Raw genomic sequence first — 27,272 nt, forward strand, 5'->3', positions numbered from 1 at the left:
CCTGTCTCAAAAAGACAAAAAAAATGAATTAAATAAATAAATAAATAAATAAATGCAATAAAATATTTTTTAAAAAGAGAGAGCAAAGCAGTATTTTTGGCTTAGGAGAGAAGCCCAGGGCTTAGGAAGAGTGTTTACATTGTAAACAAGCTGAGATGGTGTTCCAGGAGCTCAGAAGGTAAGATTAATTTTGCTTAGGTTAGGTGAGATTCTCATTTGTAAATGAAGGTATTCCCAGAAGTCACTCCCACATTGATGGACTGAGTGATTGAGTAATTGAGTGATTATGTGTACAGGCGCATGCTTACCACTGTGTGCATGTGGAGGTAGAAGAGCAGCTTGAGGGAACTACTTCCTTCTACCATGTGGGTTTTAGGGACTGAACTTGAGTCATTAGGCTTCCCAGCACCTTTACCATGTCATGGCCCACTGGGTGGTTTTGATAGTCAAAGATTCCCACATGGATAGTCTCTGATCTGACTGTTTTACTTTATCAACTTCTTTGTAATTGTGTGTGTGCGTGTGTGTGTGTGTGTGTGTGTGTGTGTGTGTGTGTGTGTGTTTTTGCTATAGTGCCATACTGAGCATGCAGAGGTCAGAGGACAACTTTGGGGGTCGGTTCTCTCCTTCCACCTTGTTGAGCCAGGGTCCCTCTTGTTTGTGCTACTCCCGAGTCCTCCAGGCCTGCAGACTTCTGCCCCGTCTCCTGTAGGAGTGCTGAGATGTGGGGACACCACGTCTGACTTTTTATGTAATTTTGGGAGCTTGAACTCAGGTTGTCAGACTTGGGTCGCTAGCGCCTTTACCTGAGCCATCTCACCAACCTCTTATTTATTTATCTGGGTGGGTGGATGGGTATGAGGGTACACATGTGAGTGTGGCAGTCAGAGGACAACTTGGAGTTCTCTTTTTCTACCATGTGGGTACCAAGGATTGAACTCAGGTCATCAGGTTTGGCAGCAAGCATCTTTATCTACTGAGCCATCTGGCCAGCCCCTATTTTATTTATTGAGACAAGGTCTCATGCTGTCGCTTACAGTGGCCTGGAACTTGTGGCAATCCTATGGTTTTGTCTCTCGTGGTTAGCATGAGATGTCCCAGTAATTCCCCCAGTGCAGTTTCACCTTGTGTGTGCTTGAACAGCTGTGCCTGTCCTTCCACCGAGATGAGACTGTCCTCCTCGGTGCAGCAGGGACCTGTGCTTATAGGTGGTATTGTGCGCACTCACAGCCACGGAGGAGGAGCTCGGCTGAGGTGGGTTGGCCTTTCTCCATAAGCCTGAGTCTTGCTGAGTGCTCCCTGGGTGTTCTGAGTCAGAAGACAGACAAAACTGCCATTGTGTTCCTGCTTGGCAGGGTTGTAGTACAGAGTCAGGACGGGAGAGAGACTGGCACTGCCCTCCTCTCCCTTAGCCTAAGGATTTGAGGCACCAGGGAGGCTTGCCAAGGGTGGCTGAGAGCGGAGCGAGCTCTGCCTGCGGGCGCTGGTGCATAGATATGATTTACACCATCTGCTTGGTTCCTGTTGCACATGCTTCTTTCTGGTGCGCGCTTTGGCTGCTTCTAGGCACTGAGGGAAGAAAGACACCTGGGGTGCAGTTTGAACCCCACTTCTTTTTTCCATTTCCTTCCCTCCCCACATCTTTTGTTGTTTCTGAGACAGGGTCTTAAGTAGCACAGGGTGGCCTCAAACTCACTCTGTAGTTGAGGATGACCTTCTTCCTGCCTCCCTCTCCTGAGTGCTGGAATTGCACCAGCAAACCCAACTCCAGGGGATTTTCTTTTCCTCTAAATTGCAAATCTAATAGTCCACCTCCTCCTTGATCCTGATGTGGCTTCTCCTGGGCTTTTAGGCAAGGGCCAAGCTGCCTTGGCTCTGCATGGCCTGGCCCTGGTGGAGCACCAGGCCACCAGCACCTGTGAGTGCTCACCTGTGCTGGATGCCTTGGTACCTCTCTGCTTGCTGTGGGGCCCGGACTGTTTCTACCACCCTTCCCCTCCTGTCCTTTAGGTCTTGCTTCAGACTAGCCTTCTGCCTGCCCCCCATGTGCATCCCCACACTAGAAGAGCAGTGACAGCCCCCTGACACAGCTCGGCCCAAGCTCGCCTCCCTCAGCAGTGCCTGATGCTCTTTCAGGGGCTGAGTCATTTTCAGTGACATTTCATCGTCTCCTGTGTGGACAGTCACACCATTCTTCTGAGGAAGAACATGGGATTTCTCTTTCTTCACAGTAATTAAAAAGAGGACTGGCCAGGCATGGTGGTGCACACCTTTAATCCCAGCACTCGGGAGGCAGAGGCAGGCAGATCTCTGTGAGTTCAAGGCCAGCCTGGTCTACATAGTGAGTTCCAGGACAGCTGGGGGTACAGGGAGACCCTGTCTCAAAAAGACCAAAAAAAAAAAAAAGACTCTGAAATAAATCTTTTTTTAAAATACCTTATTTATTATTTTTGTTTTATGTGTATGACTGTATTGCCTGCATGTATGTGAGTGCACCCATGACTTGCAATGCCATGGAGGTCAGAAGAGGGCTTCAGATTCCCCTGGAACTGGAGTCAAGGATGGTTCATAGCTGCCATGTGGGTTCTGGGAATCGAACCCCGGTCCTCTGCCAGAGCAGTCAGTGCTCTTAACCGCTGAGCCGTCTCTCCAGCCCCAGAAATAAATCTTTTAATGCTTTTTTTATACATATAGTCAGATCACCTTCTAAAAAGATGGCATTTAATTGGGCCTTAGTTACTTTTTTTTTCTTTTGGTCTTTTTGAGACAGGGTCTCCCTGTAGCCCCAGCTGTCCTGGAACTCACTATGTAGACCAGGCTGGCCTTGAACTCTGGTCTTTTTGAGACAGGGTCTCCCTGTAGCCCCAGCTGTCCTGGAACTCGCTATGGAGACCAGGCTAGCCTTGAACTCACAGAGATCCGCCTGCCTCTGCCTCCCAAGTGCTGGGACTAAAGGCGTGCGCCACCACACCCAGCTTAGTTGCTTTAGTTTTGAAGAGAAAGGGGAAAAAAAGCAATTTCCCAAAGATGTTGTTCCAGATCTAAAGGCAGCAGAATGTGTCTTCTAGCCTCTTCTGGACTGTTGAAGAAAATAGAACAAAGGGGCATCGTGGGCCCCGGACCATGTCCGCTGGTTCCTCAGTGAGGCCTGGCAGTCTGATGTGCTTATGGACAGTTTGAAGTTTGTGGGAGGGGGCTCATTAACAGTTCATTAAGGATTTAAAAATACATTTTACTAAGTCACAAGTACACAGCTCATTTAGGACAGTGCACAGCTTGGATCCTAACTCAGCAAGCACAGCACGTTTTTCTTTTTGTTGTCTTTTGTTGTTTGGGTTTCGTTTTTTGTCTTTGCGTTTTTTGGGGGACAGGGTCTCCCTGTAGCCCCAGCTGACCTGGAACTCCATGTGTAGACCAGGCTGGCCTCAATCTCCTAGAGGTCTGCTTGCCTCTGCCTCCCAAATGCTGGAATTAAAGGTGTGCGCCACTACTCTTAGTTTGTTCTTAACTTTCTGAATAAAGTGACCCTTGTTAAAAATTGTGTTTGGAGCTAGAGAGATGGATCAGTGGTTAAGAGTGAGCACTGCTCTTAGAGAGGACCTGAGTTTGGTTCCCAGCACCCACTTTGTGCAATTTACAACTGCCTGTAACTCCAGCTCCAGAGACCCTGACGCCCTCTTCTGGCTTCTGCAGGTGCCTGTATCATGCGCATGTACCCCACACAGGCACACAGACAACACATAATTAAAAATAATGCAGCTCTTACCCCAAATACTGTATGTGCATGTGCATGCTGGGGGTCAAAACTCAGACTTTGAACAGGAGTCTCCTAGCCAGTAGCTCTGTGCTTCTGAAGCACAGGGTGGGTATGGGAGAGCTTGAACCCTGCCTCAGGGCTGTAGCATGCTGCACTTGAGTAGCCTGTGTGAGACTACCAGGTGGGCTTGCACTGTCCGCCACCCTCTACCGTGTTCCTGACTGGGAGGAGCAAGAGTACAGTGTGTGATCCTGTCAGTGGTTGTAGTGGCAGCTTTGAAGTTGTGAGCATTTTAGATGCTGGTCGCCTCTGTTCTCAGAAAGGCCGAAAATTTGGCCTAATGCTCTCTGCTTTCAGAGTATATTAAAGTCAAGGACTTTGCTGGAGTGTTATTTAAGTTTCATTGGCAGCTGTGTGACTGTCTAGCAATTTTTCATTCAGTTTGAAGGTTAAGTACACTTTACTTTGTGTTTTGTAACAAAAATTCTCCTTTTACAGATGCAGGTGGTCACAGAGTTAAAAACAGAGCAAGATCCAAACTGCTCTGAACCAGATGGTGAAGGAGTGAGTCCTCCTCCTGTGGAGTCTCAGACGCCAATGGATGCTGACAAGCAGGCCATTTATAGGTAATGCCTGGGGGTAGAATATGTGGTTTTCAGAGGAACAGGGGAAGTGCAAACCTGTTACGTGGAACATGGGCCTAGGAGTTAGGCAAGGTTGCAGTACCCCTTGATACTGTAACCATTAGGGAAATGTTTTCAGATTTATATATTCCTTCTAATAACTAAAAGAAAAGTTTTAAACCCATTTGGGTAACCTTTCAGAAGAAAAAAATCTTTCAGAAAAAAAGTCTTCAGGTCAGGCATTATAAAATTATACACACTTTTAGTCTCCACACTGGAGGAGAAGCAGGAGGATGGGAAACTGAGGCCAATTCCAGGCCATTCTGGGCTATACAGTAAGACTCTACCTCAGAAAAGGTAAAGGGGCCATTGAGATGGTCCCGCAGGTAGTGCTCTTGCTGTGCAAAGCATGGTGACCCGAGTTAAATCACTGGAACTCAGAGAAAGGTGGAAAGAGAGAACCAGCTCTGCAGAGTTGTCCTCTGAGGTCCACACAAGCACAGCAGCATGACCCACTCATCCCCTAACACTGCGTACACACAGTAATGAAGGTTCTCAGAAAAAGAGCGTTTCAGGCCCTGGTCATTGTTTGTGCCCAATTAGGAGTAGCAGTTTCTCACAGTTAGACAGTTACAGTCAGCCCAGAATTTCCACTATTGTACATGGACTCAGGAAAAGCGAGCTGGGAGAGGTGGTGCATACCGATAAGATAAGCTGAAATGGCAGGAGGGTCTGGAGTCCGAGGCCAGCACATGCCTTTAATCCCAGCACTTGAGAGGCAGAGGCAGGCAGATCTCTGTGAGTTTGAGGCCAGCCTGGTCTACATAGAGAGTTTCAGGCCAGCTGGGGTTACAGGGAGACCCTGTCTCAAAAAGACCAAAAAAAAAAAAGAAAAAGAAAAAGTGAGAGTGTGTGTTTCTCCAGATACGTGTACGTAAATGTTCATAGCATTAGCCATGGTAGTCAGAAGAGCCCAGATGTCCATCAATCAGCTGATGGATGGAAAAGGATATTTGATGTGTCCTTATAATGCTGTATTGTTCAACCATAGAGAAATGAAGGGCTGACACAGGCTATAGTATGTGTAAGTCTTAACAATCATTCTGTCAGAAGCCAGACACCAAAGGCCATGTAAGATTTCACTTACATGAAGTATCTAGAATAGGCATAGAAACAGGAAACACATCTGTGATGGGGTTGGGTGTGGGTAGAAAGTGACTGCCAGTGTTCCCTTGAGGAATAATGACAGTGTTCTAACATTGTGTTGCTGGATGTACAACTCTAGAGTAAACTGAAAGCTGTTGATTTGTGTACTTTAAATGGTGAGTTGCGTGACGTCACGTGGGCAGGTGAGGCAGAAAAGTCCCAGTTAGAAGCCAGCCTGGGCACACAATGGAACCCTGTCTAAGGGGGTCATTCATGCACATACTCCGAAGCGCTCCTGGAGAGATGGAGCACATGCCTTCGTTTTTTTTCTCCCCTAGGCATCCACTGTTTCCTTTGCTAGCTTTGTTATTTGAAAAGTGTGAGCAGTCCACACAGGGCTCCGAAGGGACTACGTCGGCCAGTTTTGACGTGGACATCGAGAACTTTGTTCGGAAGCAGGAGAAGGAAGGGAAGCCCTTCTTTTGTGAAGATCCAGAAACTGACAACTTAGTAAGTCAAGCCAATGTTTTGTTTCTGGTTTTTGCAACTTAAAAGCCTTATTCACTGAAGTTTGGCTTTCAAGTCTAGTTTCTAGTCCCTTTTTCCTCAGCAAGCAAATAAACTCATTTGTTTTGTTCTAATTGGCATGAGGGGTTCAGCTCTCTCATGAACGTCTGTAAACGTTTCCTGGGGCCTGGTGCTCCTGTGGGGTGTCTGTGCCCCACCTCTGTTCTAAGTGATTTCATCTTAGAAACAGGGCTTGAAACATCTCCAAAACATCAGTCCCAGCACCGATGCCGGCATGGAATGCCTTTCTCCTGGGCCCAAGGCTCTGAAATGCAGGTTTTTTTACTCTGTGAAGGAAGTAAAAAGTCCGCCTGAGCCTCTCCCCTAGATTGAGAACACAGGAACCCCACAGCAAGGTTCCTTCGCTGGGTTTTTAAGAGCCCCCTTTAGAACTCACATCAAACTTTAATCAAGCCCTCCACAGGTCTTTAGAAGGCTTCATTCTCCCTGAACTGATTACCTTGGTCGTAGTGCTGTTGTTTTCAGTCTTGGCCATCTAGAACATTTCATAGGTGGGTTGTCTGACCAAGCCTACCTCCTCATCTCTGAAATGACTCCCCTTTTGAGTGAGGATCAGAAGCTCTCTCTGCCCCGGCCCACACTTGACCTGGTTCAGTTTCAGTTGAGGGGACAGGTGTTCTCTACCCCCTTGCAGCTGCCCATTCACAGCCAGTGATGTGTTACTGTTGGTGTTAGTGACCACTACTAGGCTCAAATTACCTCAACACTTACGGACATAATATAAAACTATAAAACTGTTATTTTAAAATTTATTTTAATTTTAGTTATGTATGGGGATCTTTGCACAATGAGTACAGTGCCCAAAGAGGTAAGAGGAGGGTGTGGGATCCCTTGGAGCTGGAGTTACAGGCAGTTGTGAGCCACCTGATGTGGGTGCTGGGAAAGAACTCTGGTCCTCTATAGAGCAGTACACGCTCTTACTCACTGATTCATTGCCGCAGCTCCAAACTATGAAACTTAGAGAAAAGCCACATGAGAAAAACTTTGGAATCTAGAGCTAAGCAAAGAATCCTTTGATTTGACACCAGAATTCAGGAAAGGCAGGATTGGAGGTTGAACCTCACTAAGAAGCAGCAGTCAGGGGCTGAAGAGATGGCTCAGTGGTTAAGGGCACCGGCTACTCTGGCAGAGGACCTGGGTTTGATTCCCAACACCCACACAGCAGCTAACAACCATCTGTAACTCCAGTTCTGGGGGAATCTGACACCTTCTTCTGACCTCTGAGGGCATTGCATAACATAGGTGCACTTACATACATGCAGATAATACATTCATACACATAAAATTAATAAATAAAAAAATTAAAAAGAAGCAGCAGCAGTAAGAGAGGTATGAATCTACCTTATCCACGGATGCAGAGGTTGTTTTTGGTCTTTTTGAGACAGGGTCTCCCTGTAGCCCTAGCTGACCTGGAACTCACTATGTAGACCAGGCTGGCCTTGAACTCACAGAGATCCGCCTCCCTCTGCCTCCCGAGTACTGGGATTAAAGGTGTGCACCACCACACCCACCTGGATGTAGAGATTTGGTGGAGTGAGAGTAGGAAACCTGCTGAGCCACAGAGTGAGTGAGTGACCAGCAGGCCAGCAGTTGGCTGCAGCCCAGTCATCTGCAGTGTGGAGCCCCAGGCCCAGCATGGCCATGCTGAAGGAGGCACCCTGTTTCTCCATGTCTGGAGCCTGGAGTCTGGGTCAGTGGCACTGGAGCTCTGAACACTCTGCCTGTTCTTACAGTCTCTCATTTTAGTTCAGCTCTTGCTGGCACAGACAACAGTGTGTGTGATGACGACTCGGGGTGGCATCATTTCTCATCTAAAGGTCTTTACCTCTTTGCCTCTAGATGGTGAAAGCAATCCAGGTCCTGCGTATTCATCTTCTTGAACTGGAAAAGGTTAATGAACTCTGTAAAGATTTCTGCAGTCGGTACATTGCTTGTCTGAAGACAAAAATGAACAGTGAGACCCTGCTGAGTGGGGAGCCTGGAAGCCCGTATTCCCCTGTGCAGTCCCAGGTACTTGGCTTTGGGGCCTCTGTGCTTCTCGGGCACTGCGGTGTTAGTGTTGACCCCTGAGACTGTAACCCTTGCAGAACCACAGGGCTACCTTGATGGCATAGAATTTGCCATCTTCAGTCTTTTTTCCATCATGGCCATTTTAAAGAGTGTGGTTCAGTGCTGTTAAACACATTCACACTGCTGTGCAGCCATCACCACCATCCATCTCCAGGACATTTCCATCTTCCCAAATGAAAGCTCTGTCCCCAATAAGTACTAACTCCCGTCCTTCTCCCCAGCCTTGGCCTCATCTGTCTTCATGTCTGTGGGCTCCTCAGAGAAGTGGAATCGTGCCATATCTGGCTTGCTTCACTTCCCATAATGCCCTGACAGTTACTCTGTAGTACCATTGGGTTGTAGCCATGCTGATGGTGTGTGGTGGTATTTCATCATGCGTTTTATTTGTGTTTCCCTGGTGACAAATCATGTTGATATGTTCCTGTGCATATCCCAGCTGTGTACTGTCTTTGCCTGAAAAGTCTGCTTATGTCTTTACCTGTTTTCTGACTTGATTTTTCTTTTCTGAGCTTTGAGTTATAATATTGTAGATACTAGTCCTTTATTAATAGAGTAAACGTTTAAAATTTTCAAATCTGACTCAACTCTTTTATGAACTGTGCTGTCCTTTAAGAACTCTTTGCCCTTAATTCCAAAGAATTTGTCCTTTTTCCTAAAAGTTTTATAGAGTCAGTTTTACACTGGAATCTATTATCCTTTTGAGTTAACTTTTTTTTCTTTTTTGGGGGGGAGTCTTTTTGAGACAGAGTTTCCCTGTAGCCCCAGCTGGCCTGGATCTCACTGCGTAGAGCAGGCTGGCCCTGAACTCACAGAGATCTGCCTGCCTCTGCCTCCCAAGTGCTGGGATTAAAGGCATGTGCCACCTTTAAGTTAGCTTTTGCAGAAAGTATGAGATTTGAGTTTCCTTTCTTGTCTGTGGATGACTACCTGCTTCATCTTTTATTAAGAGCTCTCCTGCCATCAAATTTCATCTGCCCTTTTGTCAAAAGTCAGTTGGACATGTTCTAGGGCCTCTCTCTGTTCTGTTACATATCTGTGTGTACCACAGAGCCTTGGTGGCTACAGCTGTGTGGTAAGTCTCAGAATTGGAGTGGCGGCTTCCTCTCCCCTCACTGCTCAGAACTGCTTTAGCTCTTCTCTACCTCGTTTGCCTGTCCACATAAATCTTCAGTGATGCTCTGCAGATCTGAAAAAACGCAGAGATTTCTGCGGACGTGTGTTGACCTCTGCGTTAGGGGAATTGCTGCATCTCTATTCTGACTCTTCCAGTCCGTGAACAGCCGTGTCTCTACATTTATTTATGTCTTCTAGGATTTTTTAAATCAGTGTTTTGTAGTCTTCAACATAGAAATCCATGTGTTTTTAGAGTTACACATAAGTCTTTTTCTGTTTGAGTGACTGTAAATGGGTTATCTCTTAGTTTGGGGGCCCAGTGCTAGTCTATAGAAAAGCAGTTGGTTTTGAATGAGCCAGAGGAGCATTCATAAGGAAATACAACATGAAGCATAGGCAGATCCGTGTGCTTATTAGCATATATTAATTGTATAAAGTAAAGGGTTTCATGTTGGTGTTTCTGTACATGCATATAGTAATACACTTGGCCATTTCAACCTGTTTCTCTTCTCATCCTCCCCTGTCTCTAATAGCCCCTCCTAACAGCTGATTTTCTTCTGTCCTCAGCATATAGCCTTTATGAACTCACTTATTCATTCTAGGTAGGATTTTTTTTTTTTTTTTTTTTTTGGTAGGTTTCTTGGAATCTGTACTTATTCACCATGTCATGTACAGACAGGGACAGTTCCGCTGGCTTCCTTTCTGATCTCTGTGCCTTTTCTTGCCTCCTCACAGTGGCTGAAATATCAGGAGCTTTAAAATGTGAGGGGCAGGCTCCCTCTTGCTCCCAGGTTGCCAAGGGCAACCTCTTTGCTTCCCACCTTAATCATGCTGGGGTGGAGGTTTTACATGAATTGATTTTTTGAATACTGAGCAAGCTTTCCATTTGTAGATAAAGTTCACTTGGTCATGGCACATAATTCTCCTTATATGTGTTTCTGAATCATGTCTGCCAATATTTTGGCAGACATTTTTGTGTCACAAGAGATACTAGTGTGGGATTTGTACTGTGTCCAGACTTTGCCAAGGCACTGGGGAGTGCGCCCTCTCCTGTTTTCTGAAGAGACTGCAGAGCAGGGGCCGAGTCTTCAGAAATGTTTGAGAGCGAGAATTGGCCCATGAAGCTGCCGGGCGGTAGCAATTTCCTTTAGGAGTTTTTTTTTTTTTCTTTTTTTAAAAAATATTTTGTTTATTATTTTTATTATATGTGTATGCGTATCTTGCCTGCGTGTAGGTAAGTGCACCCATGTCATGCAATGCCCACGGAGGACAGAAGAGGCTGTTGGATCCCCTGGAACTGAAGTTAGGACAGTTGTTAGCTGCCATGTGGGTGCTGGGATTCGAACCTGGGTCTTCCGAAAGAACAACCAGTGTTCTTAACCGCTGAGCCATCTTCACTGTCCTTCAGGTGCAGGGCCACTCAGACTCTGCCTCCCACACTGGTGAGCTGAGGTGGCTGTGCTCTGGCTGTACTCCTTCCACCCGAGATGTCAACCCTAGGAGTGCAGAGCTGTCCCCACCTCCAGGCCTCCCACTCCTGCAGATGGGGGATCGCCCTTTTCATCCCAAGCCTGGATTCCTCAGCTCCCTCCTTCTCCTCTCCCTCTTCCCTCTCCCTCCTCCCGCTCAGCCTCCCATCCTCTCTTCTTTCCTACGGATGTTTGTTTTGATCTTCTCACCAGCAAGCATTTTGTTTGATTGGCTTTTCTGTCATTCTATTTGCATTTCATTTCTTCTTTGATCTTTATTATTTCCTCCCTTCTCTTTGAGCTTTTTATTTTCTTTCTTTTTAGTATTTTATCTATTATTTTATGTGTATGACTATATTGCCTGCATGTGTGTAAGTTCACCCATGCTGTGCAATGACTGCAGAGGTTGGAAAAAGATGTTGGATCCCCTAGAACTGAAGTTACGGACTGTTGTTAGCTGCCACATGGGTGCTGGGAATCGAACCCGAATCCTCTGCAAGAGTAGCCAGTGTTCTTAGCCAAGGAACCGTATATCCAGTCCTGCTTTGGGCTTCTTAAAGAAATTCTTTTTGTGGGCTCTTAAAGTAGGAGATTGGATACTTGATTTGGGTGGCTTAACTTCTGCTGTCACCAAATTAATGCAGTGGACCCAAGTTTACATGTTCAGATCTGTGGCAGTCCCACCAGCTGCTACCTGTGGGTGATGGCCCTTGATGCTCAGTGATTGCTCAGACATTCAGGTGTGCTGTGTGCCAGGCCTCATGTCAGGTGCCCCTTTATTTACCCAACCAGCCTACAGCCTTGTTGACACAGTGACTGGATAAAGCAGCCCACCTGGAGGGAACTCCGGAGGGTAATTTCCAAACCTGCTGTTCACAGATGTTTTCATGATCTTGCTGCAAGCTAGGCCCAGTCCCAGGCACTCTACAAACAAGAACGTCTCCAGCCCCACTTGGAATACCCTTGTCCCTGCTCACTTCCAACGCCTCCAAGCCTGTGGTGTTGACTTTGCAAGTGCCAGTTTTGTCCTGGAGGACCTTGCTTCATGGAGCACTCAGTGGTCTAAGTCAGGTCTAAGGAGAAGTTGTGATCAGATAGCAGGGTCTTCCCTGCTCACGCCCTAGGCTTAGACAGCGAGAGGAAAGTCATATTGCACATGCCCCTGTCAGTGTTGTCTCTCAGTCAAGTTTACTGTTCTGTGCCTCTCAGGTTCCTGAAAGCCTGTCACCTGAGTCTGCCCTGTGTCCCCGGTGTCCCTTTCGTTCATTGCGGTGTTGTGACACCACTTCCTTTGAAGTTTTGAAATGAGTTTTCTGTGTTCTGATAATTCCCACAATGTGTGTATTCTGACATTCAGCAGATTCAAAGCGCCATCACAGGCACTCTCAGCCCCCAGGGAATCGTGGTGCCAGCATCTGCCCTGCAACAGGGAAACGTAACCATGGCAACAGTGGCAGGTAGGACCATGGGAAAATGGACGGTCTCTACAAGCTTTTGCAGAAAACAGATCCATTTATGTAGAACAGGCGTATAAGTACATCTTTTAATTTCAGCTTCTTTTCTTGAGTTCGCTGTTCTTTGCTCAATGCCAGTTCCAGTCTGGAGCTGTTTGAGTGCTTCCTGTTAATTTCCAACAAATACTGTGTGCAGATTGTGATTTTCTACTAAAAGCATTTTGGAAAAAAGGTTTTATGTAAGAACTGAAAATATACAGCTAAAACTAATTATGGTTTCAAAGAATAGAGCTTTTAAAAGTGTGTGTGTGTGAGTATGCACGCGTGTGCAAGCGTGTCAGTCAGAAGATACTTTGCAGGAATTGATTCTCTCCTACCATGTGGATTCTGGTGATCAAACTCAAGTCATCAGGCTTGGAAGCAAGCGTCTTTACTCACTGAGCCGTCTTTCTGACTCTTCAAATAACAGTTTTTAACTGTACTTTTAGCAGGACCTGGAAACCTAGTTATATAATAAATTTGGTGGCAGTCAAGAAGTACAGCCTTAATCTTAGCAAAACCGTCACAGGAAGGAAATGTATCCCAGCATTCTCTGCTGTGTCTAGAACAGTGCAAATGTAAAATGAGATTGGAGTAAGGAAAGTAGGAAGGGCGGAGATGGACACTGAGTGCCCCATAGGAGAGAGAAAACAAAGGCTGCCAGGCTGCAGGCCTGGCTCAGTGTTAAGAGCGTAGTCTGCTCTTGCAGAGGACCTGGGTTGAGTTGGTACATGGTGGCTAACAACCATCTGTAACTCTAGTTCCAAGGACTCTGACACCCTCCTCTGACCTCCAAGGACACTGCACAACATAGGTGCACTTACATACATGCAGGCAGCACACTCATACACATAAAATAAAGATAACAAATAAAATTTCTTTGGTCTTTTTGCAACAGGGTTTCCCTGAAGCCCCAGCCGGCCTGGAACTCGCTATGTAGACCAGGCTGTCCTGCCTCTGCCTCCCAAGTGCTGGGACTACAGGCGTGCACCACCACGCCCAGCTAAATAATAAAACATTTTTTGGTTTTGTTTTGTTTTGATCATTTTGAGACAGGGTTTCCCTGTAGCCCCAGCTGTCCTGGAACTCACTGTGTAGACCAGGGTGGCCTTGAACTCACAGAGATCCACCTGCCTCTGCCTTTGGAGTGCCGGAATTAAAGGAGTGCGCCACCACGCCCGGCTAATAAATAAAATATTTTAAAAAATAAAAGTGTTTTGGGGCTGGTGCTATAGAGATGGCTCAGTGGTTAAGAGCACTGACTGCTCTTGCAGAGGACCCGGGTTTGATTCTCAGCACCCACATGGCAGCTACGAACCATCCTTAACTCCAGTTCCAGGGGAATCCGAAGCCCTCTTCTGACTTTCTCGGCACTGCATAACACGGGTGCACTCACATACATGCAGGCAGTATACTCATACACATAAAATAAAAATAATAAATAGAATATAAGAATAAATAAATAAAAGTGTTTCTTAACCAGTGCCTTCGACGAAATAGGTTCTAAGTGTAGGAAAAAGAAAGCAGAGGAAAAACAGGATGTCACCAAGGTCCCAGAAGACGTTCAGGTGCCAAGGGGCCCAGAATTGGTTTGGTAATTTGTAAGACCAGATAGTTTGCAGAGTATCATTGACCATTTAAAATGATTAAAAGGTTCATCAAGCAAGTTTTTATTCCTTCCATAAATATATCTTGATATTAGAAAATCAAGAAGAATGGTTTTTAAATCATTAATACTTAAAGCACTTTGTTTTAATTTTCTTCTTTTCTCTTTTGAGGCGGCACAGTGTACCAGCCTGTCACAGTTGTCACTCCCCAAGGCCAAGTGGTCACGCAGGCCTTGTCTCCTGGGACAATAAGGATCCAGAACTCCCAGGTGTGTGTGTCTTCTGGAAGGACTCAGGACTCATGCTGCCTGTTGGGGAGGGGTGTGTGGTAGAGCAGGCTGGGGTGTCCCCTCTTTGTAAATGTCATTTGCTGTCATACACCTTCTAGTCATTTTGTTTCTGTTCGTTCTTCATCTCCCTCACTGTAAAAAACCTGCAAAATTTAGAATGCTCTGAGGCAGCAAGAAAGGTATCCACCCCCTCAACGGGCACAGCCAGCATAAAGACTGGCTTTTGTGGGCGTCTACTGTGTGTGGGCATCCAAGACTTAAAGTCTTGTAGGTGCAGAATAGCCGGGGAAAGCTTTCAGAGCTACGACTGCATCCCAAGTGTGATGCTGCTGGCTTGCTGTCCAAGCTCTGGAAGCTTCCTGGCCTCTGCTGTGACGGGTGCTGCGTAGAAGCAGACACTGATGAGAGGCCGAAGGGTTTCTGCAGCAGCACTCGGTGGCTCCCAGCACAAGAGGCGCCCTGTGCATACTGTGGCCTTGGTCCAGTCTGTACTGTTCCTGCTCCTTTGTAGTAAAGTGAGGATATTGGGCCTGCTGGGCTGGAAGAGCCACTGAGTTCTGGAGGCATACAGTTTCTACTCTGAGCAATTAAAGACAAGATTTAAAGCATAGTTCTAATTTTGTGAGTACCTGTCCACTTTGTGGAGTCTCTGGCTGTGACCTGCATGATGTATCTGTATCCTTATCAAGAACTCTGCATGCCCAGCCCTAGGCATAAAAAGCAAACCCAAATGGCCTGGGGTGGCTCTCAAGTGGTACAGGCATTCTGGGGCTGCCATCTTGGGCCACAAAGCTTTGGTGAGAGAACACTAGAGAAAAGGGTTCAGGCGGCCCTGATACACATGGGTCTTTAGAGACCATATAGGCCTTGTGACTGCCTGGGCTCAGACCTCAATAGGGAAAGAGCTAGATCCTACTCATGCTGTTCCTGGGCTCCCCACCAGCCTTCTTCCCCCATGGTTTTCCATTTTAAATGTCTGTAACAGTAGAGCCATGTCCAGTTACTGACTAGTTTTCTAATACCAAATGATGTTCTTTTAGAGGGAACTCTAGTAAGTCAAATAGCTCACTAATATAGTAGATGTTCATTTGTCTTGTTTAAGAAGAAAGACTTTTTGTTTGTCTTGTCTGGAGTTTTGTTTGAGACAGTTTCACTCTGTAGCCCAGGCTGGTCTAGAACTTGCCGTGCTCTTCCTGAAGCCTCAGCCTCCCAAATGAGTAAGAAGGTCTTCTACTTACCTGGGTTTTCTTAGAAACAAAGGTTGCTCATCTAAAATAGTGAGCCGGAAGTGTGGGAGCTTCCGGAGCTTTCTTACTGATGCTTGCATGGTGACCCCTCCCACCAGCTCCCTCAGCTGAGTCCCCGTAGGCAACAGTGTCCCTTCTTCTGTGTCACATCTCTTTACGGGAACATTTATCAGGGCTGGGAAGTGAGACAAGCCATTAGGCTTTATATTGTGACAGGTAAATGTGTCTGACTGAGGGTCCTTAAGGGAGGGGTTCTTTTAACAGCACGTGTACCTTTAGTGTGCGATTGTAGTCTAGCTATCCAGAATGCTCTGTGCTTTTTTTTTTTGGCCAGAGTTTGAGTTCTTGCTGTGTTTTAATTAGTTGAAATGAGTGCTTACCAAGGAAGGGTTCTGTTTTATGTTAAAACCATCAGGGTTAGTAGTGTCAGAAATATTGGCACTTGTCTAATAGGGATCATGGGTCACCCCAGTAGTCCACCCAAAAACCCCCATGTATCCCGGGAGAATCACTGCAGTTGTACACAGCCCAAATACCCCCGTGACCCTTGTCCTCACATTGTTTTCCAGTGTCACACAGGTCCCCTGCTAGGGGGTGGAGGCATGTGGCAGGCTCAGGAAGGTTGATGTCCTTGACCCAGATCAGATGACATCGATACATTGTTGCTCCCCAGGAGGGTGTCAGCCCTGAGCAGGACACCCTGACCTGGTCACATGTGGCTTAGTTATGAGGTCAGTAGTCGGCTGGAGTTGACGCTGCCTTCCTGGGGGATGGCCACTGTGAAGTCCTTAATTATTCTGCTAGCACAAACCCACTTGAAAAAGGTTTTGAGAGTGAAGAATAGCTAGGTTCCTCTCCTCCCTCCCCCTGGGTTCCTCTCCTCCCTCCCCCTGGGTTCCTCTCCTCCCTCCCCCTGGGTTCCTCTCCTCCCTCCCCCTGGGTTCCTCTCCTCCCTCCCCCTCGGGTTCCTCTCCTCTCTCCCCCTGGGTTCCTCTCCTCCCTCCCCCCTGAGTTCCTCTCCCTCCCTACCCCCTCGGGTTCCTCCCTACCCCCTCGTGTTGCCTGGTGGTTTGTTTTTTTCTTTAATAGCGTTTTTAAATAGAATTTATTGGTCTTGAACTCTCTATATAACCAAGGTGACCTTGAACTTCTGGGTTTTTTGTTTGTTTTTTACCTCTCTATCTGGAGTTCTGGGTTTGAAAGTATATGTCACCACTCCTGGTTTACATGGCCCTGGGGCTGGAACCCAGGACTTCGTGCATGCTAGGCAAGCACTCTGCTGACTGGGCTACATCCCCGTCTGCCCGACAGTCTTGCTTATTCCACTGTGATTCCTGCACTAGGTTTTGCCTCCCTCTCCCTCCTGCTAGTGTGTTGAATGCTTATGTCAGATTGGGGTGTGTCACAGCTCAGCCCTGACAGGACCCCACAGGGAGGGAGCAGATCCTAGCCATTCTCCATCCTTTCACTCCCCACAGGTCCCCTTAAGTCTTTCAGCTATTTCTTCTGCTGTTTTCCTGTGTTTCTAAGGAAACACTTGCCTCTTAACTCTCTTTGACCTACCTCGCTTGCCTTTCACAGGCAGGGGCTCCACTCTCGGTGCCTCTGCCCTGTTTTCTCATTGCACCGGGCAGGTCAGCATTCGCTGCTGACACCCGAGCACCAGCTCCTGTGAATCAGCCTCAGTCACAGTGATGCTCTGCCTCACAGTGGTGTTTCATTTTTGTGTGTGCGTGGTTTTCATTACATTAATGGCCACGTGTGACTCAGAGGCCCCTTGGTCTGAGTCCACACTGTCAGATGACACATTGGTGCTGCATGTCCTCCTGGGTCTGGCTGCTTCAGGGCCGTCCTCCAGTTGTGGGCCCGTTCTTTTGATCCCTTCATCACTTCCTGCCCTGGTCCACTTCCCTCTGCTCACCTGCATGTTTCTCCAGTGGCACTCTGTTGCTGATTGCTGCCCCCAAAATTTCTTTGGGGCTGGGAAACATGGTACATCACTTTCACACTTCAGGAAGCACAGGAGAGGACTGGTGGTGAGTGAGGACCATAGGCTTTATTTGTTTGCACAGTGCCTGACTCTGGGCACAAGGGGCCCTCTCGCATCCATTCTGTCTGTCTCACCAGACCCAGGCCTCTGCAGAACTAAGTTCCTAGTGTGTGATGATGTGGGGAGAGCCAGGCTCTGTAGGGAAAACAAACTTTTTCTTCTGTTCTCATACTATAGTCAAAACAGGAAACTTCTGTGTCCCCAACACTGCAGGGTTTCTCTCTATCAGCAGTCAAGTAGTGGAAGACAGCCTGTGTCTTCTTACATGGTCAGGCCTGACACTGTCTACCTGGAGAGCGTCAGAGCTGAGGCCCAGTCTTTTTTTTTTTTTTTTTTTTTTTTTTTTTTTTTAAAATCTGAATTCTTTTATGGCCTAGAACTCACTACGTAGACCAGCCTGGCCTTGAACTCACAGAGATCTTCCTGCCTCTGCCTCCAGAGTGCTTTTTTTTTTAAGATTTTATTTATTATTTTAATTTTATGTGTATGTGTGTATTGCCTGCATGTGTGTTCAAGTGTACCCGTGTCATGCAATGACCAGGGAAGTCAGAAGAGGGCATCGGATCCCCTGGAACTGGAATTACGGACAGTTGTTAGCTGCCATGTGGGCTCTGGGATTTGAACCTGGGTCTTTTGCAAGAACATGCAGTGTTCTTAACCACTGAGCCATTTCTCCAGCCCGAGGCCCAGCCTTGAGTTCCAGACCTGTGACCTATGCTTCTGATGACTTTTACGAATTAGAGTTCCCACAGCAGCCTCCTTGGGTTCAGTTTGTTAGAATGGCTACACTCAGTTAGAACTCAGGGAGACATTTGTCAGTTTACCACAAAGACCGTTGCAGAGCATGCAGATGGCGATGGGGATGGCGTCAGGGTGGGTGTGTAGAGCTCCCAGCCCTTGTCTGGGTGTGCCAGGAACTAGAGGCTTCGTGACAGAAGCAGGATCACTTATCCTTATCCTCTTGACCCATCCAGAGGTTAGGACTTCTGTGATCCTGCCTTGGTCTTTCCTGTCACAGCCCCTACCAGCAGCCAGCTCCGCACACAGAGTGACACCACTTACCACTCTGAAGAATCCAAGAATTTTAGGGATTGCTTGCCGTAAAATAGGGATGAAGACCGAGGATACATTTGACAATGTCACGTGTGTCCTCAAAAGATTAGTCTGTACAGTGTTGCAGCATGTACTGCTGTGTTCCATATATGAACCTGAGAGAGCCTTGGTTGCTTTCTCCATCTGACATTGTAAGCTGCTTGACTTGTTATCACTTCGAAGCCTAACATTAAATTCTATAAAAGCTTCAGTTACAGTTGAACCAAGATCTCGGCATCTTACAGCAAGATGATGGCTCCTCCAAGAACAAGAGAGGTGTCCTGCCGAAGCATGCCACCAACGTGATGCGGTCCTGGCTCTTTCAGCACATAGGGGTAAGGCTTCGTTGGTTGCACCAGGATTGACCCTCTGTTGCCCTCTGTCTGGCTCATGTGCCATGGGAAACTGACTTTGTCTGATGTCTTAAGTGTCAGTATCATGTTTATATAATGGGGGTTGAACTTGGGTCCCTAAGGATTTCTTCAGGAAGCTTCACATAGAGCAAGTGTTCTACCAGTGGAAGGAGTCAACTCGGATACTGTGAATTTTGTGTATTTGTATTAGAAAAAACCCTACCCATGAGCTTGTCGAGAGGAACAGGCAGGGAAAAAAGATGTACCTGAACCAGCCTTGAGAAAGCAGTGGTTTTTGTATTGGGTTGAAAGAGCAATGCAGCGAGGTTAGGGCAGCAGCATGGAGCTGGCACCCGAGCAGAGTGCCTGGCTCGTTTAGCTCAAAATGAGTCTGGCCCAGGCAGGAAGCGAGCACGCAGGTGAGCATGACAGTGGGGGCTGTGAGCACAGAGCGTGCCAGGCAGAGGCCGCAAGACAGACAGCAGCTGCTGTGCTGCTTCAGCCTGTGCACAGGCATGATGCAGTGGTCACAGTTCACACGGAGGTGCTGGGATGAGGTGGTGTGGTGGTCACAGGTCACATGGAGGTACTGGGATGAGGTGGTGGGTGGTCACAGTTCACACGGAGGTGCTGGGATGAGGTGGTGTGGTGGTCACAGGTCACATGGAGGTACTGGGATGAGGTGGTGGGTGGTCACAGTTCACACGGAGGTGCTGGGATGAGGTGGTGTGGTGGTCACAGGTCACATGGAGGTACTGGGATGAGGTGGTGGGTGGTCACAGTTCACACGGAGGTGCTGGGATGAGGTGGTGTGGTGGTCACAGGTCACCGAGGGGGTGCTGGGATTAGCTGCATTTCTCTCCTTTTAAGTGTTCAGTGTTTTATCTGTTTTGCTTTCCCTCCTCTGACATGTTTGTTAATGATTTCATAATTTCTCAACAATGAGCCCTGGCTATGTGCGTTTCTCTCCTGCCTGTTTTTCTGTTCCTTCTTACCTTCATTTCTTTGCGACACCTAGATTTCTAAACACACGAGGGCTGCATTGATCGCTCTTTGGTTTTTCTGTGTGTTCTTCATGTTTCCATTTTGGAGTTGGGGGAAAGGTTTTCGAGACAGGTCTCCCCGTAGCCCTGGCTGGCCTGGAACTTTCTATGTAAACTAGGCTGGCCTCCATCTCAGAGATCTACCAGCCTCTGCCTCATGTACCACCATGTCCTACACCAGCCCCATTATTTATTGTTTTTGTTTGTTTTTGCATGTTTTATGTATGTTGGGCAAGTGCTTTTTCCTTGAGCTTTACAAGTCCAGCCCTTGTTTTTTTAAAAAAAGAAGTTGCACTATATAACCAGGTTGACCTGGAATTTACTGTGTAATCCAGGTTGTCCTCAAACTTGCTAACCCTCCTGCCTCCACATCCCAAGTGCTGGTGGTGTAAGCGAGCATGACTGGACCCACTTCTATGTTACAGGCTTTATCTAGGGCAAGAACAATAGTCATGTCTCCACAACCTCAAACTCAGAGCCACACACTCACCCTGTTGATTGGTTTGTAGAAAATCTACCTGCTGATCAGGCTGGTGCCCCACATTCCCACTGTCATATGCTGTTAATTTTCCAAGTCAGATGGAATGTTTTGTTTAAAATCAAAACCAAGACCAATGCCTGCTTGCTTACAACTACCTCTCACAGTGGGACAAAGTGGGCCAGACTAAGGGATTTCCGCAAGCGTGTGCTTCTGGGCTGGGTCTCCACACCAGCAGCCACCAGTTCTGGAGAAAGTGTGTCTTCTTAAAAAACATTTTTTTAATTTATTTTTATTGTATGTGAGCTGAGCATGGTGGCACATGCCTTTAATCCCAGCACTTGGGAGGCAGAGGCAGGCCCATGTCTGTGAGATCAAGGCCAACCTGGTTTACATAGTGAGTTCTAGGCCAGCTGAGGCTACAGGGAGACACTGTCAAAAACAACAACAACAACAAATATATATATATGAAATTATATATATTATATATTTTGTCATATATATTTTATGTGTACAAGTGTTATATGCCTGCATGTATATAAGTGCACCCATGTCATGGAATGCCCAAGGAAGACAGAAGAGGGTGTCGGATCCCCAGGAACTGGAGTTATAGACAGTTGTTAGCCACCAGGTGGGTGCTAGGAACCAGACCTGGGGCCTCTGCATGATCAGCCAGTGCTCTTAACCACTGAACCATTTCTCCAGCCCCATGACATAGTTTTTTGTTTTTTGTGGCAGGGTCTACCTGTTAGCCACAGCTGGCCTGGAACGCACTACGTAGACCAGGCTGGCCTTGAACTCAGAGAGAGCCAACTGCCTCTGCCTCCTGAGTGCTGGGATTAAGGGCGTGCGCCAGCATACCCAGCAAGACATAGTTTTTTGTTTTATTTTTAATGGAGATAGGTCTCATTTTCTTTGGGTATGTCTAGGAATCTGATACTTATTTTTGGTTTAATTTGCTTTGGTTTTGGGTGTGCATGCACAAGTACACTTGCCCATGTGTGCATGTATGTGTGGAAGCCAGGTAACACACATAGGGTGTCTTCCTCTATCACTCTTTGTCTGGCCTCCTTGTCTAGCACTGGAGTTATGGATGCACTTTGCCACCCCAGCTTTTATGTGGTGCTGGGAACCTGAACTCAGATCTTCATACTTGCACAGCAAGCACTTTACACACGGAGCCATCTCCCTAGCCCTTAATTCTGTTTGTTTTTTAATATTTTTTATTTATTTGCTTTTTTTTTCAAATCTTTTTTGAGACAGGGTCCCCCGGTAGCCCCAGCTGGCTTGGAACTCGCTATGTAGACCAGGCTGGTCTTGAACTCACAGATCCACCTGCCTCCACCTCCCAAGTGCTAGGATTAAAGGCATGTACTCCCATGCCCAGCTTTAATATTTCTATTTTATGTAGGAGTGTTTTGCCTACATGTATGTGTGTGCCTGGTGCTCACAGAGGCCAGAGAGGGCATTAGATCCCCTGGAACTGGAGCTACAGATGGCTATGAGCCACCAGTGTCGGTGCTGGGAATCAAACCCAGATCCCCAGCAAGTGCTGGTAACCCCTGAGCCATCTCTCTGGCCCCTGTTTTTGTTGCTGTTTTATTTGTTTGTTTTTTTAGTGAAATGTGTCACTCACACCTCGATAGCTAATATAATAAGCACACGTCTGTCCCCAGCCTGGGTTTGACTCTTCACTGCCAACGGTTAGTCAGCTTCCCATCACCATAACAGGTATTTGAGATAATCAGCTTGCAAGGAGAAATGGTTTATTTGGGGTTCATGACTGATGGAACCATGATGTTGCACCCTACGTAGGACTGCCTGATGGCAGTGGTGGCACCACATGACAGAGCACAGCTCATGGCCAGGAGACAGAAGAGGAGAAGGGGCTGGCTTCATGGGGACAACCCCCAGTGATCTAAGGATCCCCTCTCCAGACCCTCCCTCCTAAGTTTTCAGCACCTTCCAGTAGCACCAGCCTTGTGACCCAGCCTTCAGCACACAGGCCTCTGTGGGATCTTCAGTGTTTGCTGTACTGTAGCGCCATGTTAAGTCAGCAGACACCAGTCCATCCCAGTGTCAGTTTATTCTCATGGTGCCGTGGTAGAAACATGTCACTGCTCTGTGACAAACCCTGGTCAGCCTGCACCCCACATTTGTTTGTCCCACTGTGATTCTGGTAAATGTGTCTGGGGCTGGACGGAGGCAGGGGTTGCTACTGTGTGTAGAGGCCCCAGAAATGTGCTGATGCCATCCTGCTTGAAATGGGCGCCATCCGTTGTTCATGAGTTCAACCTCACCAAAGTTGACACAGGTGTGTGGTTATGCCAAGGCTCCGATGGTGCTTGGCACAGAAGATGTCCCCTGTTACCTGTGTGTCACCAAACACTGGGCGACCGCATCCTTGCTGTACACTGAGCAGCTATGGTGCCAGATGTTCTGTGGCAGCAGAGAGAGGCCTCATTCTGCCTCAGCACTCTAAAACAATGACTTGTGAGATGAAAGTTTGGTTTTGCTCAAAACTCTGTTGCTCCCAGTTTCACTCTTATTTGTAGTAGAGTTTGTCCAGATCATCTTGACTTCCCTTTTAAAAATCAAAACCGTGGTGACAGTAACTCTCGTTTTTATTTTTAGCATCCCTATCCAACAGAGGACGAAAAGAAGCAGATTGCTGCTCAGACAAACTTGACACTGCTCCAAGTCAACAACTGGTAAGATGTTCCACTTGCTGATGCCACACTTATGTGGGGCAGAACCCGGTCTCCTGGTGCTGGGAAGTCAGAAGGCACTGTTGAAGTGTGTGTGAGCCATTAAGTGGTGCTCTGTGCCGTCAGAGGGCTGCAGCCATAGGCAGGATGTGAGAGAATCTGCACACCTTCCACCTGGTGTTGGTCAGCCCTGCTGTGATAGAAAGCTTTCTCTGTGCCCTCATCCCTGCCTGTCCTCATTCCTCAGAACTGAGATGTTTCAGTGGGCAGCTTCAGGGGCAGGGTGCCTGACTGGTGGACCCTCTGCGTTCTGTCCTTCTGCTGTGTGTACCTGCAGCCATTCTGCCACACAGCAGCACATAAGCCATTCCTCAGCGAGGCCTTCCCAGAAGAATGACCATGCTTACAAATGAAGCCTCCTCTGCTAGGTTTGGGTCATATTTTTAGAGACTCTTGGGCCCTGGGCACATGTTCAGCCACTGTGAGAGTTGGCTCAGGTCACCGCAGTGCACATGTGTAGGTGCTGCTCCGCTGCAGGTGGTCCCTTTTCTCGTCATCAGTGTTGTTCAGATGTGGACACAGTGCCAGCTTGATGGAGTCAGTGTGCAGAGAAGAATGCTCCATTGCCACCCACACTGTCGCTCCACTGCAACCATGCTGCGACATCAGCTGATTAAAGTTCCAGAACAAGCAGCACAGCTCCTGTTTATCCAACCACAGAGCAGGGGTGTTCTTTAGTGTGTATTAAATAACTCACATGTGATTACCACCTATTCAATCCTTTAAGCAGAGTATTGGGGCTAGAGAGGTGGCTCAACGGTTAGGAGCACTGGCTGCTCTTAACAGAGGACCCGGGTTCAATTCCCAGCACCCACATAGGTGCTATAACTCCAGTTCCAGGAGAATCTGACGCCCTCTTCTGAGCTCCCCTGGCATTGTACAACACAGGTGCCTTCATATACACACAGGCAATATACTCATATCAAATGGAAATAATGAATATTTAAATAGAGTGCTAGCAAAATGTTAAAGGGTTCAGCCGGGCGTGGTGGCACATGCCTTTAATCCCAGCACTCAGGAGGCAGAGGCAGGTGTATCTCTGTGAGTTCAAGGCTAGCTTGGTCTCCATAATGAGTTCCAGGACAGCTGGGGCTACAGGGAGACCCTGTCTCAAAAAGACCAAAAAAAAAAAAGTGTTTCAGGTTGTTACGATTTCTGTGACATAGTGATCCTGCCTGCCTTTTCATTTTTGGTGGTCGTTGAGAAAGTTTCTTGTTATATATCCCAGGCTAGCCCAGACCGATGATCTCCTGTGTCAGCCTCCTGAGTGCCTCCATTTTGTTTTTTCCATGTAGTCTTGTCAAAGGATCCTACTTGATTGATGGTCACTCCATCATGGACAGATGCACTGGGGGATGTCTGGCCCCAGGACACACCTCTTCCCTAGACTCTGCTCTGTGGGGGACCACAGTGTCTCCCTGATGACGCAGCTCATTGCTGGTGGCACAGGTGGAGAAAGACTGCAGGCTAGGCTGTCTGGCAGCTCAGGTGTGAGGAGAACTGGGCACATTAAAGCTCAGTGTGCTGACATTTTCTTTTCATTAGCAAGAAGAGTCCAATTCAGAGATTCGTATCATTACTGTCTAATTCATAGAGCAAAACAAATCAAGCAAGATTTTTTTAAAAAAGAGAAACGGCCTGGAGAGACGGCTCAGCAGTTAAGAGCACTGACTGTTCTTGCAAAAGACCTGCGTTCGATTCCCAGCACCCACATGGCGGCTACAAACCATCCTTAACTACAGTTCTAGGGGAATCCGAAGTCCTCTTCTGACCTCTGCGATATTGCACGACACGGGTACACTCACATACATGCAGGCAATACACTCATACACATAAAATGAAAATAATAAAATATTTTTAAAAAGAAAGAAAAGGTGCTGTGGAAAAATTAAACCTTGTTTAACTTGTTTTTTATAAAGAGCTGGACATGTTTTTCTGGAGATTTAGACAGTGTGTATGCCTGTCACTCTCTGGAGTGTTGGTTATGTGGAGAATGTGTTCATCTTTCAGCATGGCTCCTAAGGAGTGCTGCCCTCTGTGGAGTCTTCACAAGTCCTTTCTCCTGAGCACCTTTGTCCACACACAGGTTCATCAATGCCCGAAGACGAATTCTTCAGCCCATGTTGGATTCCAGTTGTTCAGAGACTCCAAAAACAAAGAAAAAAACTGCTCAGAACAGGCCAGTTCAGAGGTTTTGGCCCGACTCTATTGCATCAGGAGTGGCGCAAGCAGCACCAAGTGAGCTCACCATGTCAGAAGGTGCGTGTGCTACAGGCTGAGGGGAAAGGTGGGAGCACCAAGCCAGGTCAGCCGCTGTCGACTGTGATCTCACACAGAGCTGTGTGCCAGGCCCCTTAGGCCTTGCTTTGCATCCGAAACACAAGGAGAGGAGATAAGTTGGCTCAGCAGGTAAAGGCACTGCCCCCAAGCCTGATGACCTGATGATTCCCAGAACCCACATGATGGAGAGAACCAGCTCTGACCTGCACACCCATGCCCCTCCCTCCCCTTGTGTGCTAATTAACCTAACTAACTACATGTTTAAAAATAAAAATATAAGGGGCTGGAGAGATGGCTCAGCGGTTAAGAACACCAGCTGTTCTTGCAGAAGACCAGGTTTCGAATCCCAGCACCCACATGGCAGCTAACAACTGTCTGTAACTCCAGTTCCAGGGGATCCAACAGCCTCTGTGGGCATTGCATGACACGGGTGCACTTACACACATGCGGGCAATATATACACATAAAACAAAAATAAAATTTTAAAAATAAAATACAAGGAAGCACCATGTAGATGCACACTAAGGGTTAGGGTCAGCCAGGTATGGTGGCGCACACCTTTAATCCCAGCACTCAGGAGGTAGAGGTGGGCAGATCTCTTATGAGTTTGAGGCCAGGCTGGTCTACATAGTAAGTTCTAGGCCGGACAGGACTCTGTAGTGAGATCTTACCTAGAAAGAAAAGAGTGCCAGGCGTGGTGGCGCACACCCTTAATCCCAGCACTTGGGAGGCAGACGCTGGTGGATCTTTGTGAGTTCGAGGACAGCCTGGTCTACATAGTTCAGGCCAGCTGGGGCTGCAGGGAGACCTTGTCTCAAAAAAAAAGTGCTGGTGGGTGTTAGGGAAGAGAATTTAAGAACGCATGCCACATACGAAGTCATTCTCGTCCTAACAGCCGACTATTGTTTGCGTCCCTTTTCCTTTGAGCCTTCAGTGCGAACAGTGGCGCCTGCTCACCTGCGTGTCTTTCCTTAGTGCGTGTGCGCATCACATGGTGGTGTTTACTCTTCTGTTTTGGTCTTTTTGAGACAGTGTCCTGGAACTCACTATGTAGACCAGGCTGGCCTTGAACGCAGAGATCTGCTTGCCTCTGCCTCCCAGTGCTGGGACTAAAGATGTGCGCTTTTGACCTTGTTTTTTCCATGTCCTGGGCCCCATTTGGTGTGTTTCATGAGCCACTCTCTTGTTTTCTGTGCATTCAGTTTGTTTTGCACTGTGGTCTCACTGTACTGCTCAGGATGGCCTTGAATTCCTGGACTCAAGCAGTCCCCTCACCTGACTGCAGGCATGCGCCGTTGCCTCCCCGGGTGCGTGCTCTTGAGTGGTGCGCAGAGTACTGATGTCTAACCTTCATCCTCTTTTTCCCATGGTATCCAGTTAGGAAGCTTAGGGGGTGATTTTAAGTTCTTCAATTTTGTATTTTTTGGAAAACTGGGGATGGAACTCTGGCCTCACTCATGCTAAATACGCACTCTGCTCTGAGTCACACCCCACCCAAACCCCCCGCCTCCTCTCCCGGCCTTGAGTTGTCCATGCTAGGTTGTTAGGTTCCAGTCCATCTGCTCCACACTGAAGCTTGTCTGGTCCTCTCCTCCCTGGTCACTGACCCCCTATGTACTGCTTGGTCTGTGCTGACCCCATAGATGTGAATTCTTCTTAGATGCCCTGTGTCATCTTTCCAGAAGTAGCATCTGAGCTTGAACACCTCGTGACCTGCAGGGATCCAGTGGCTGCTTGGAGAGCCTCTGCTAACTCAATGACTCTCAGTCCTGCGTGGGTTTGGATTATTTTCTGGGTTTTCCTCC

General features: G+C 47.5%; 1 protein-coding gene across 2 annotated transcripts in view; it reads left to right on the forward strand.

The window, feature by feature from the left end:
* Pknox1 (PBX/knotted 1 homeobox 1) overlaps positions 1-27,272 on the forward strand; it is a 47,901-nt gene that overhangs the window by 15,853 nt on the left and 4,776 nt on the right. Inside the window, exons 4-11 of one of the 2 annotated variants that reach the window (XM_008827372.3) lie at positions 4,256-4,383; positions 5,865-6,036; positions 7,954-8,124; positions 12,124-12,223; positions 14,038-14,135; positions 18,752-18,880; positions 23,054-23,130; positions 25,274-25,446. In XM_008827372.3, the coding sequence (XP_008825594.1) occupies positions 4,256-4,383; positions 5,865-6,036; positions 7,954-8,124; positions 12,124-12,223; positions 14,038-14,135; positions 18,752-18,880; positions 23,054-23,130; positions 25,274-25,446 (1,048 nt within the window). The remainder of the gene's footprint in view (positions 1-4,255; positions 4,384-5,864; positions 6,037-7,953; positions 8,125-12,123; positions 12,224-14,037; positions 14,136-18,751; positions 18,881-23,053; positions 23,131-25,273; positions 25,447-27,272) is intronic. The other variant, XM_017796707.2, reaches the window with a different exon arrangement.

The sequence above is a fragment of the Nannospalax galili genome, unplaced genomic scaffold (genome assembly GCF_000622305.1).
Source record: "Nannospalax galili isolate Female #2095 unplaced genomic scaffold, S.galili_v1.0 scaffold652, whole genome shotgun sequence".
NCBI classification, from domain to species: domain Eukaryota; kingdom Metazoa; phylum Chordata; class Mammalia; order Rodentia; family Spalacidae; genus Nannospalax; species Nannospalax galili.